At 40.0% G+C, this 13,699-nt stretch overlaps 1 protein-coding gene across 1 annotated transcript in view; it reads left to right on the forward strand.

Annotated features, from left to right (window-relative positions):
• Positions 1–13,699, forward strand: part of arap1 (ArfGAP with RhoGAP domain, ankyrin repeat and PH domain 1) — a 49,256-nt gene that overhangs the window by 20,793 nt on the left and 14,764 nt on the right. Inside the window, exons 13-24 of the mRNA XM_028573981.1 lie at positions 4,940–5,114; positions 5,718–5,852; positions 6,076–6,211; positions 6,483–6,585; positions 7,241–7,433; positions 7,621–7,666; positions 7,967–8,130; positions 9,444–9,656; positions 12,727–12,832; positions 12,921–13,068; positions 13,335–13,418; positions 13,577–13,654. Coding sequence (XP_028429782.1) covers positions 4,940–5,114; positions 5,718–5,852; positions 6,076–6,211; positions 6,483–6,585; positions 7,241–7,433; positions 7,621–7,666; positions 7,967–8,130; positions 9,444–9,656; positions 12,727–12,832; positions 12,921–13,068; positions 13,335–13,418; positions 13,577–13,654 — 1,581 coding nt within the window. The remainder of the gene's footprint in view (positions 1–4,939; positions 5,115–5,717; positions 5,853–6,075; positions 6,212–6,482; positions 6,586–7,240; positions 7,434–7,620; positions 7,667–7,966; positions 8,131–9,443; positions 9,657–12,726; positions 12,833–12,920; positions 13,069–13,334; positions 13,419–13,576; positions 13,655–13,699) is intronic.

The raw sequence follows: 13,699 nt of genomic DNA on the forward strand, positions 1-13,699 counted from the left end.
AACTGCTCTTCCTCATCTGGATTTTATATATTGGACGTGCATACATATATAAATAAATGTGTGTTTTTGGTTGGATGTTCAGTATGTGCTAAAATGGACAAAGCACAGTGCGTCTGTATGGAGATCTAAGAGTGTTATGTTGAGTTTATATTCAAGTACAATCCGTCTCTGATTAATGTACCCCACTAAACGCTTTCATCTTCCTTTCACAATATTTGTATCTCTTTCTTTTCCTCCAATTCTGTCCCATATAACTGCAGAGGCCAGATGGAGGCCTGTGATTTTAGACACACCCAGATAAAATATCTCTATTTCTTTCTTTCCCTCTCTCTCTCCCTCTCTCTGGGGAAATTGGGTAAGATTCTTGAACTCTCTCTCTCTCTCTCTCTCTCTCTCTCTCTCTCTCTCTCTCTCTCTCTCTCTCTCTCTCTCTCTCTCTCTCTCTCTCTCTCTCTGTCTGTCTGTGATAACATTACTCCCTGTTTCATAGGCAGCAGATGTTGGAGGGCGTGAGGTCTTGAAATAACCATTTCCATATTGTATTTTGTTCTGATTGGTGCACTTCTCTTGGTCAGAAGACACATGTTTGGTTATTGATACATTACAGCACACTGACCTACATACAACATGGCTTTCACATGTATGGCCACATGGAAGGGAGGGCTGGTTTTGTTCATTTTTACTGGAACACACACACACACACACACACAGTTAATGGGCTTAGGAATTTGTCATCACAAAAAAGTCATACTGTACTTGTTTCCAGTGAGGTACTGTTTCTGAACTGCATTGTGCTTGTGGTAAAATTACAGTGTATATATATATTATAATTTGGCTCGCCTTGTAACATGGTGGCCAATGTTAGCCTGCAGGGATTGGTCTACAGTATTGTTTTTTGTGGTTTGTGGCGTTCGTCAGTAGTACAACTAAACAAGATGGTCAATTTTTAATGTGATGATTAAAATGGATAAAATAAGAGTCAACAAATGGGCAGCCTTTTTCTCTCAAAGACCCAGTGACGTAGAGCAGACTAAACACGAGTTTACAGGAAAGTGAAGGAAAAGACTACAAGAGGTGAGTTTTAATAATGCAGGGGAAATGCAGTGAATTGTGTCTCTGGCAAAGAAAAAGAGAAAAGTGTGGTGCCAAATCCAAGCAGAAAAAAGTGAAGATATAAAATGTTGATCAAACCCACCCCAGAGATTAGCTGCAAACACACTGTCAGTCAGTCAGTTTTCCTACTATTCTTTCTAGTTGTAGGTATTCAGACTCCTTTTCCCTATTTTTCTGCAACAATACTGTATAATGCGATCCGCTGTATTGAAGCAATCAGAAAGCTGGCCTTTTACATGTACCTGCCAATTTTTTTCCAGGTATGATTATAAATACTGTCTAATACCTGATGTAATCAATGTTCTATTGAAATTATTACATTTATAATTTAGATAAAATTATGGAAAGAATACAAAAAGACAATGGTTAAAACATTTTAATGACATCTTAACTCATAGCCTTCACAATTGAAAAAAATCTTTTCACCTTGTGACATTGGTATTAGAAGTATTACAGCAAGTTGTGGATATATCTGTACCTATCTTCACACTGCTGTTTAATAATTTATTCAATGGGGTGGGACAAAATATCGATACTGCAATATATCATTGTCCTTTGTGCGACATGATTATCGATATGCTGGCGCCAAATATGAATATTTTAATTAATAAAATAAGGTGCTCTAAATAGATTTCCCTGCATCACTGCTTCACGGCTCCTCGAGGTGGTGCTCAACCCATGAATGAGGGAAACTTGAACAAAAGTTATCTAGCCAAATAGGGAGGGGATTTTAACAGGACGGCGAACAGCAGTTTAAAGAAAATTACAGATGCCCCATCCACGTTTAAGTCCAAAGTATGGACCCATAGGTGCTCTATAGTTCTGTAATTATAATTTACAGTCTGAAAAACTTGTGCTGCAAAATTGTGCTGTTTTCTAACAGTTTGGACTTGTAGTGAATAGAGAGAAATCCTGCACTTAACCTTGTCACAGGCATTTTGTATTCATAGTTAGACCGATCTAGTGATGTATCATTATAGGATTGTCTAGCAATATATTGATTATCGCAGAATCGTTATATTGTGATATTATCAGTATCGTGAGCCGCGTATCGTATTGTGAGCTACCCTGTGATTGATAATGTTAACATTACTCCAGGCCATTCTTTAAATCTGCTACAGCAGCTCACGTGTATCTTTAAATGACACCTGTATTATTTACTCCATATGTAAACGGGAAGAAGCTGCTAAAAAACTTTGGCAGGCCATTGTAGCCACTGAAATACGTAAAATAACACTCATTCCCAGGCCCTATATACCGTTTCACTCCTATGATCCATAGGGTGAGGCTGTTTGAGTGTACATAATACCTACATGGATGTGTTCCACTCTGGATGGCTGATTACACCTTCAGATGTCTTTAAAGGTGTAGGAGACCAAGAAAGGCAGTTTGTCTCTGACTGTGTGGAGAGGATTCTTGTGCAATTTGAATCTTTGTTAATGTGTGTGTGTGTGTGTGTGTGTGTGTGTGTGTGTGTGTGTGTGTGTGTGTGTGTGTGTGTGTGTGTGTGTGTGTGTGTGTGTGTGTGTGTGTGTGTGTGTGTGTGTGTGTGTGTGTGTGTGTGTGTGTGTGTGTGTGTGTGGAGGCTCAACCCTGCTTAAATAAAGGAGGGGTTATGTGAGTGTGACAGGGTGCTGTGGAATTTCTCAGTCTGATCCAAAAGAGCTTGTGTGTGGTTCCTCAGCTGTAAAAACACTGCATCCTCCTTTTCTCAGTCATAACATATTCCCTTTTCCACATTCCCCTCCTTCCTTTATTTCTTTACAATTTGGTTTACAATATTTGGACAAAATGTCAGTCTAAAGACAACGCAGTAGTTGTATCCTTTTCAGGTACCAAATTCTGTATTTGTTTATAATCTTGTTTAAAATCAAACGATCTCCAAATGATGATGATGATAATCCACTTCTAGGAATTTAAACAGTGGTTTTGTGTTCTGAGTGTAGGAAGACATTCCTCTTTTGTTGTTTGGACGTTATCAGTTTGTTTTCTACTTTCAACAAATTGTTTTTCCAAAGATATACAGTATGTGAGATTGTTTTTATTTCCCACCCTGACCCTAACCCACCATTATTTCCCTATGTGCATTTCCGTCTTAACTTTTGTTTTTAGTCACATAGCTTCATGTTGCACATTTAAAGGTTGTAATTTGTCCACTTGAATATAATGGAAGTATTGAAAATACCTCAATACTGTAGTTCCTTCAGTGAAATAACAGCAAATGTCACACTTTAATACCGCTGAATTACAGGACAATTATTCAAATATACAGTAATCTACAAATAATTGTGCCATCCCCCACAAAGAGCAGCAAAGGTTTATCAGATCAGTTAGCTTTCCATCTGCTCTTAGATCAGTGTTCACTTCACTAGTGCTCCTCTGAAATGAAGCAAAAGGTTCATGTGGACTTAGACACTAATATATACTAATAAAATGGCTCCAGGTCACTTTGTTATTAAATGAGCATACAGTGTATTTAGAGTGGACTCCGCAATGGGCACAGGACTTAAAACACTTGAGAACACTATGTTGGTAGTTTTATCACAATAATAACCCCATCAGGACCAATAAATCCCCAAATAATTACTTGGGGTTTTTATTGACAGTACAGTATATTTGTTTTTCAACAATAACAAAGAAGACCCACCCCCCGACAATTTACTGATACGTTCTGTACTGGTTTGCGCTTGGCAAAGATATACAGATTCCCATTGTTTTTTTTGTTTTTTTTTACAGCAATGACATACGTGACTAAACCTCTGCTTTCTCATCTGACGCATCACACTCCTCTGTTATGGTGTGGTGGCCATTTCAGTAGATTTACTCTAACACATTTACTCTTTACACTAACATAGTTGTGGAAACACAATAAGCATGGAAACTAAATGCACACTTACTGCATTACTTCAAATACTAAGTTACTCCTCTAGTAAACTAGTATTCACATGAAATAAAACAATAAAACATTGAGACCATTCAGCAAAGGACACTGGTTAACATTCAACAAACAAACTGGTTGCTATCGACTCATCACTAGGCTTCCTCCACTTTGGCGTTTAAACAAAGAGGAATAAACGTAAGTCCAAATCTACACAAAACCTGCAATAAATTAGTAAACTGACATCAAATGTGGCATGTAGAAAACCTTTATTACAACCTTGGCACAGTAAGATGTCCAGACTAGCGAGTCATTTTTGTTTTTTGCGTCTTGCTGCTCGCATCGTCAGCCAGGAAATATTTTTTTTACTAAATCAGTATATGAAATCCGATGTATTACCTACCTACCACTGTTTAGTTGTTTTGTGTTATTTAAGATATCTATAAAATATCTGGTCATGCCAGACGTAATTATTCCACTCATTTTTTAAATAATAATCCGTTTCAGCTACCAGGGGGACAGTGCTCCCCTTGCTCCCCAGCAAACTCATGGGTCAGACCCATCTGGTAGCGAAGGAGGGCCGAGACTGAGGGCTACATGGAAAAATATGCACCAAACGAGCCACTTTGAAATTTTGCTGTTACTATGAATACAAAAGTTGGGTGACTTCCCCCCCCCCCTCCCCCCAGACTGGCTGTTGCACAAAATGCATGCTCTTGCGGGATTTGTTTGGTCTCTTTTAAATTATAGAGAGTGGTCTAGACCTACTCAATTTGTAAAGTGTCCTGAGATGAATTCTGTTATGATTTGACACTATTAATACAATAAAATTTAATTGAAAGGCTGGAGGTCATTGCACAAGCAACCCATCATTGTCTCCAGTTGTTATTGTTGTACATGAGGATTTAATCATATAATAATTTTCTCTTCCTCTCTCCTTCTCCCTAGGCTCTTTGTATAAATGTGCAGTGCAGTGATGTGCTGGAGACGTTAAGCCTGATTTTCTGCGGTGCAGATGTAAATTGTCCAACTGGTATAGCAAGTTGGCCTTCTGCTCTCTCCCTGGCCAACGCACATTCCCAACCTTTACAGGCTGAGTTAATTCGCCATAATCTCAACACAGGTACAGTACACAGGGTCACAAAAAAGCTTCTTTGTTTTTAATTCATTAAAGTGTTAATCAATTATGTGGGACAGATATACTATCTAGATTGTCATCTGGGTTGGATCCATGCCCACTTTACATAAAGATCTCAAAAAACAAAAAACGTTAGGGTTTATATTGTACAGTGTGATTAATTTGTTTAGTCAGAACTCAGGATGAAAATGGCTCACCCCCAGTGTACACATTACATTATAGTTTGCAAATGGTATTTGCTTTATATGTGCTGTAAGCCTCATAGTGTCTGTATTGTCTGGCTATGTGACAATAATACTGTCAAATTTATTGTGTGGACAATTTAATGTATATTCCTTGTTTTTTTTTTTTTTTTTTTTTTGCCACTATCAAACCAGCAACATTTGATTTCCAGCAACAATGTCATTCCTAAATTTTACATAACCACACACATTCCGGTTATACCCAGGAGTGTTTGTAATGTTTAATGTTTTCCACTTAATTTTACCAGATGCACTTCTCCTATTTTAGATAGACTCCCAGTAGATTACAGCCAGTATGTTTTTACACAAGATGATTATTATAATTTATTTTTTTGTTCTTCTGCAGAGCTACCACGATCAGAGGTGGGCGGAGGCATGGAGGCGGTACATTACTCACCACCACCTTGTGTGTCTTACAATGGCTTCCTGTTCAAGACTGCATCCATGGCTCGGGCCATCACAGAGCGCAAGGCCAGAGAGGGTATTCACAGACACCTTGCAACACTGACACTCACCTACACTCCACCCCACAGTGATAAAGAACACTCATAATGAATACAATGTGTATTTATAAAGCCATTTTCTGAACAAAGTAATTCACAAATGCAGTAAACATACAAAACTACAGTGTCCAATGATGTCATTTGTTTTATTATGATTCTGAATATTATGCTTGATAAATCTTTGTTCGTCCCTCCATGTAGAGTTCAGTCGGCGCTGGTGCACGCTGAATGATGGCGCCTTCAGCTACTATGAGAGTGACAAGAACTCAAACCCTAACGGATCTCTGAAGGCTTCGGAGATAGTCTGTTTGGCTGTCGACGCGCCTGAGAAACACGGGTATACACGCACGCAAACTGATCCATTTTCCCTTGATTTTACGGTCTGTATCAAATTATTAATACTAAAAAAAAATTAAATAATATACATAGCTCTAAACTGAATCTGTATGTTATCATTCACAGTTGGCTGTTCAAGTGAGATATACCAAATGTGTGTCTGGCCTCATGAAAATAGCTTTTTGATGCAAAATGACTTCTCTCTCTCCCTTCTATTTTTTTTATATAACACTCTGTCTTACTTCCTCCTAACCTCTCTTTCTAACCCTTAGGTATGACAGCACCTTTGAACTCTACTCAGAGTCAGAGCGTCTTTATCTGTTTGGCACTGATGACCCAGACAGCCACAAGGAATGGGTCAAGTCTATTGCCAAGGTAACCACCAAATACATATTGGGGTCTAGATACACAAGCACAAATCATTTTACTTTCTTCTCAGGTGGGGCCCTACAGAAGGAAGACTTAACATAGTAATAATTAGTAATTAGTTGTAATTTTTGTAGTGAAATTGCAGAGCTCTGAAAAGTGGATGGTGTGCGGTTCAAACTATGCTGTCTAGTGGTCAGGACAGGGCTGGCTAATGCTGACTTGTTTCCTATGTTGCTTATTTTCCGTCAGAACAGCACTCTTTACAGCTGATATAATTGTCAGCTGCATGATGATGTGCAGCAACAGTTACTTTGACCTGCTGTGCTGAAACTGCTGAAGTGGATGTAGAAAAGTGTGCGTACTTGTGCACTTGTGATCAGATCACTCAGATTGGATTGGTAGGTCGAAGCGGGGGTTATGCCTCATGCCTTATGGCTCATGTATGTCTAGCCAATAGCCACAAAGGCAGTTTTTCTAGAAATCTCATTGTCATTGAAGTATTGCACAGGAGCTTTAACCTTTCTAACAATTTAATTAGTATTGTTTTTTCTTTTTTTGGTTCAGTAATGCACAGACTAAAGTGGTTAAATCATCATCAAAAGAGAAGGGAAATGATGATTAATGTGCAATGTACAGCCATACTGTCTGTTTGTATTTGTAGAGCTTTATCCCAGCCACTGCAGAGCCACTACTGAGGTTGGCTTTTGAGCGGATTGGGCGGCTGAAATGTAAAGACGGCTTGAACCTGCAAACATCCAAGGTTGGTTGGTTTGCTCTGGTGGGCTCCACACTTCACGTCTACCTGGAGGACAGCCAGGGAGAGGAAATCCACCTCCGCAAACTAAATGAACTCTGTGAGTGAGATGCATTAGGATAAATACATCGATACATATACAAACTGCACTTTTACTGCATAATCTGCACACACATAGTAACCGGGTGGGAGTGCTCAGAGTGATGATTGACCAACCAGAAATAAACAGATCAGTATCTAGAAATAAATCAGTATCTGAAATATTACGATTTATTTGTGTTTTACAGCGATCCAACAAGACAATGAGGTGCTGGTTCTGGTGGAGAGGGGCAGGTGAGAGGGCAGATTGGTTGTTACAATGATGATGCTTAAGGGAAAAATCAATGTTTGCTTCTGTGTTTGACTTCACCACCTGTCACACAATGTCAAGCCACTTTACAAAGTGTACAGTCTATGGTAGAAGAATGTGTTTTTTTAAAATGTAATCTTTATTGTGAATCATTCACAGCTTTTTGGTCTTTTCTAGATTTTTTTTTTTTGATGATCTTTTTCCATCTCCTCTTCATTTATTGAACTTTATTGTCCCTTTTTACCCCTTCCCTTTCCCCTCTGTCCCCCTCTCTCTTTACTCAGAACTCTGTACATAGAAGGAGAGAGGAAGTTGGATTTTGCCGGCTGGTGTGGGGCCATCCAGGCGGCAGCAGGGAGTGGAGGTGACACACTGAGCCAGCAGCAGCTGACAGAGACAGACATACCTGTCATAGTACACAGCTGCATTGGCTACATCACACAGTGCGGTAAGAGACATGCAGAGATGTTCACATATTCGGACACAAACGTGTTTTACGAGTCCCAGCATTTTGCCCGTCACACACTGTGTAGACACAAAGTCATGCTCCGTATCTCTCTGCCACACATTACAGGAGTCTATATACCGGTTACATTGCTGTATCTGATTGCATCAGCTGACCTGTCTTCTTTCATTCTGACTAGTTTTCTGTATCCCTTTTGCCAACTGTATGCACTTCTGTTTTCACATATGCGCGTGTGTGTGTGTGTGTGGGGTGGGGGGGCGGCAGTGTGTTTGTGTTTTCATGCTTGTGTTTGCGTGAGTTGGAAAGGCAGTCTTGATGCATCAGTGTATCTAATGTGCAATCCTAACAGAAAGCACTTTTTGAAGCTTTGTGTGTGTGGGGGAGGCTTATTTTTCTACTTTCCTGACATTAATCCCTCTGGTCAGCTCTCTGGGAAACCAGGGTAGAATTGTCCCCGTTCTCGCCTTCATGTGCTGGTAGTGGTCATTTACCATGACACAACATTTGACGTAACCATCGTTTATGTTGTGATCAAGTTTTTCAAACCTTTTTGACAAAGTATAGTGACTTCTACTGGGTGTTTGGAGCCATATGGGGAACTGTAGGCCCTTGAACCTGGAATTTCAATCATGACTCAGTGCTACCAAAAGCAGCTACTGTAACAGAAGAACAGGACCAGAAGCCCTCTAGTGGACATAACCTGCACTGAGTCATTTGAAAAGTTTTACACCCAAGACACTTTTCTAATTAACACCAAAATACTTTGTACACACAGTGGAGAAAATTCTAAGTATGTTGCTGTTCTGGCTCTTCCATCACATACCACATTCTGTGACGTTATAGTTTACCAACAGGCTTTAAAGTTTTAACCTTTTAAAGAACGATGCAGCAGCAGCAGTTTTGCCCTATTTCATAAAACAATCTATAAGATATCTATAACAATCTATAACACCCAACATAGAATAGCCACATATTCTGTCCTCATAACCAATATCTAATGTTACATCAGTATTGGGTATTGATCCTCTTAAAACCCCATCTACAAAGTAAGTGTATTTTTGAGGTGGAAAACTTTGTACATTACACTTTATACAATGACGTTTTTAAGTTCTTATGAGTTCAGTTGACTTTTCTAAATCTTTACTGGACCATATGATGCTTTTTCTTTTAAAGTTGAAATATAAATATCAAGTTGGAGGAACAAGGTTTTGTTATCCAACAATAGTGTTACAGTATGGACATCGCCTGTGTTTGTAAAATGATGTCTATGTATATATGTTTATTTTTTTTTCTAGGCTTGACCTCTGAGGGGATATATCGTAAGAGCGGTGTGAACTCCCGTGTGGCAGCGTTGTGTGAGAGATTTCGCCGTGATGCTCGCAGTCTTTGTCTGAGGGAAGGAGAGCACCAGGTGGACGACGTCTCCAACACACTCAAACGCTTCTTCAGGGAGTTAGAAATGGGACTGTTCACGGCAGAAGATTCCTGCACCTGGCTCAGTACTGCTGGTAAGATTCACAATATACTGTTGTATAGTCAAGCTGTGATTTGAGGATGGGTCAGTTCATTCAAATCACAAAAAAAACAACTATTTAGTAGTATATAGTATATAGTTTTGTATTTATTTTATGAGATTTGGAGATGCAGTGAAACTTCTGATGCCGCTTCAACACAATGGAGGTAAATAAAAAGGATAATGTCCTGGTTTTTCATGATAATCCACATACCTTGCTGTGGGGACTAGCGACTATTTTCTACTAAAAAAAGTAGTCTCAACGGACCTAATGTTGTATTATTGCGTTTTTCCATTACATGGTATCTGCTCGACTCGACTTGGCGCACTGTGCGTCCCTTTTCCATTGCAGATTTTAGTACCGCATCAGCGTGGCTGGTCATCATAGCGACTGCCGTGGGCGTGGCTTGGTAGCGTTGCATTTCCCCCGACTGATTTCCTGGTTCTCCTTCGCCGTAAACAACATGAAATCAACAAGATAGTTAACTTTTCCTGCTCCAGATTTCCCACCGTGGTCCGAAAGACCAGTGGAGACACTTTGTTTCTCTCACTATATGACTCTAGAGTCACTACTCGCTGCGGAGCTAATCGCCGTCACTCTCTCACTTCTCCCTCGCTCACCAGCTACACACACACACATTGCGACTCGACACACACACCAGCGCACAAGTATAAACATCAAGCCACTTGTATGCTACGGAGAAAGCTCTGCGTGGAGCCTCCGGCAGCAAAAAAACACCGCTAGCTAAACTATTTAAAAATGCCATCTGTCGCTAGCAATGCAGTGATCAGTGACTATTCTTTCCGACCAATCTGTAGCCTGCAGGGTTTCACGTCACCTTCTCGGCTCGCCTCAGCTCGCTTGGAACCTCGACTGAGGAGGTACTAAAAAAAGTACCTGTTAGCAGGTACCAGGTACTTTTTGTCGTAATGGAAAACCAAAAAAGGCGAGTAGAGTCGAGGCGAGGTGAGTAGGTACCATGTAATGGAAAAGCACCATTAGTGTGGCAGGAGAAGTCTCAGTGGCTGATATCTCGAACCTTTTTAGGGGCAAGAAATGAAGGAAACAACTGTGGAAAAGGAAAAGTTTTCAAGAAAACCTAAACCTTTTTCAAAAAAAAAGGTTTAGGGAAGAAGTTACTTCAAACTGTGTTCACAATTGAAACTACACTGAAAATATAATGGAAGCAGAATGATTTCAGTTGCCAGATCAGTTAGCTGGAGATGCTGCAGCTGTGTGTCAGGTGTCATGTTGTAGCTGTTTTGATACAAAGCTTATACGTCTGAACTTGTTTGCCTGTCAGTTCACAATCCAATATGGCCTTGTGTAATAGCACTACACTAAATCTTGATCAGCGTGTCACTTTTAACTCAGCTTTGAATCTCGCTTTAGGTTGCTGTCTGTTTTTTTTTTCCTTCTTTCTCTCTTGCCCAGGGTACCCGCGGGGTCTTAAAAGCATTGCAAAAGTCTTACATTTGATAATCTCAAATTAAGGCCTTAAAAGCCTTGAATTTGGTATACAAAGTCTTGGATTTCGTTATAAATGTCTTATATTTTTTGCCTTCCCTAGGATTAAGTGCATACCATAACAATATTAACTATTACTGATGTTGGCTAATTTAAAAACTGACCGGAGTCCGTCGCTGGACGCACCGGAGGACCGAGACCCAAAACACGCCTCTCTGACTGGTATGGGGGTTCTCGGTTAAACTGATCGGCGGATGTGCGGAATGTGTCGGGTGTGTCGGAGCCTGGCTGGCCGCTCGCCGCCTTCAGATAAAGCTCAAGATAACAGGCTAACGGCTTATTAGCTAGCCAAACACCGAGCGGCTCCATTAATCTGCTCGGTGCGTTTTATAACAAACTGAGCGAGCAGCTGCCGGACTCTAACATCTGTTGATCCGTGCAGGAGTTCACTGTGAGCGGACCGTTTAGAGACGATGTGACCGGCAGGTAACGTTAAAGGTTATCTGCTACTGTAGCGAAGCTGCAAGTAAACCAGGGCTCTCAAGTGTCACACATTGAGCGTGACAGTCAATGTAAAAAGCAAACGGGGCTCTGTGTCTGTCAGACGGTCTGATATTTACCGTATCAGCAGAGGAATCACGTAATGCACAGCATACTATGGTGCAGGTAGATTATTTTATAGTTTTTTTTTTTTTTTTTTTTTTTTTTTAGGTAGCCTACTTTATTTTTTTCAAAATATCATGACCCCTCCAAATCTCAGATATATTTTGAATGTGTACACATTTTTGAACATGAGCAGAAATCTTGCTCAAAACACATCTGGAATATTACAGTCCAGGGGTGTATTAATTCATTAAAATGAATGAATTTAACATTGAGGTGAATAATTGTCATATGCACATTTAAGGAGGTTGACTCTTGACTGTCCTTAAAACTTGAGAGCCCTGAGTAAATGCTGAACTGAGCTGTGTGTTTTCAGTGTTAAACAAAGCTGCAGGTATTCATGCACAACTGTTGTTTGTGATTTCCAGAGGTGGAAGACTTACTCAGATCATGTATTGCAGTAAAAGTAGAAAAAACAATGTTGTAGAGTTACAAATTACTTGTCAGTTACAAGTCCTGCATTCAACATTGTCCTTAGGTAATAGTACAAAAGTATTATCAAAATATACTGTACTTAAAGTAGCAAAAGTAAAAGTGCTCATTATGCAGTGTAATATATTTTATTAGATTATATTATAATCCAATAAATTGTATTAAATGACTGATACTTTAAATACAATGTGTTATTTTATTCAAGTAGCCTACTTGTACATACATTATTTTCTAGGGTTTAAAATGTATACAGATTTGACATTTTCCCCTCATACTTCTGTCGGAATGGGTACGAAGTTGGCATTGAATTTCATTTGAAATGGTATTAAAAAGGTCTTAAAAAGCCTTGAATTTAAGTTCCCGGGGGTACCCTGCTTGCTGTATTTGTCTACATTTTCCATCTTATGCCTGCTGACACACACTGTGATCCTGCTTCTCTTTATATTCCCTCTGTATTCATAATTTTCTCTTTTTCTTCCCCTCTCGCTGACTCTTACTCCAGCCATTCAGGAAGAAAGCAAGAAAATCTCCCAGTACCAGCTGTTGTTCAACAGACTGCCTCGTGTAAACAAAGCTACACTACAAGCCCTAATCAACCACCTCTATTGGTGAGAAACGCGTACACACACTTTAAATTCACCTTGTATCATGTCAGTGTGCACATACATATGTGTGTTTTCCCTGCGTGTGTTTCAGCGTGCAGCGTTTTTCTGAGCTGAACCAGATGAACCTCCATAACCTGGCTATAGTGTTCGGTCCCACGCTCTTCCAGACCGACGGGAAGGACTTCTCTGCTGGCCGCGTGATAGAGGACCTCATACAGCACTACACACTCATCTTTGAGGTCAGACTCACTGCTTACTGTTAGTGATGAAAGGAGGGCAAAACATGTTGAATTCATTTATCCTACTGTAAGTGATGACATCAAAAAAGGGTAAACACAACACAGATCATAGATCTAAAAGGTTGAGATGTCAAAGAACGTGGCATCTTACATTGACTACAAGATTTCCGCTAGAGATCTAAAGATTGGGATGATGCTGTAATGAGGGTGTTATGTCATTTGATGATTGATTGTGTTTGTGTGAATGTGGTCATACTTGATTGCAGGTGGATGAGCAGCAGCTAAACAAGCAGCTGGAAGAGATCACGGTTATCATCAAAGTGCGAGAGACACTCAACACAAAGTTTCCTGTGAGTCACACACACACACACACAAAACACTCTCCAGTGTATGCTGCAGTTGGACATTTATGCACGCTGTTATTTGTTATTGTAATGCTGTTGTCTTTCTGTCTGACCTTTTCTGTGTCTCTCTCTGTGTGTGGTGTGTTGTGTGTCGAACACTTCAGAGTACTGAACCTGGGGGGCACTTCATCTGTACAGTGTACCTGGAGGAAAAGAAGGAAACAGCAGAGCAACATGTCAAGGTGACCTGGACTTCACCACATGACACAATCCTACTTTACATTTTA

The sequence above is a fragment of the Perca flavescens genome, chromosome 3 (genome assembly GCF_004354835.1).
Source record: "Perca flavescens isolate YP-PL-M2 chromosome 3, PFLA_1.0, whole genome shotgun sequence".
Lineage (NCBI taxonomy): Eukaryota > Metazoa > Chordata > Actinopteri > Perciformes > Percidae > Perca > Perca flavescens.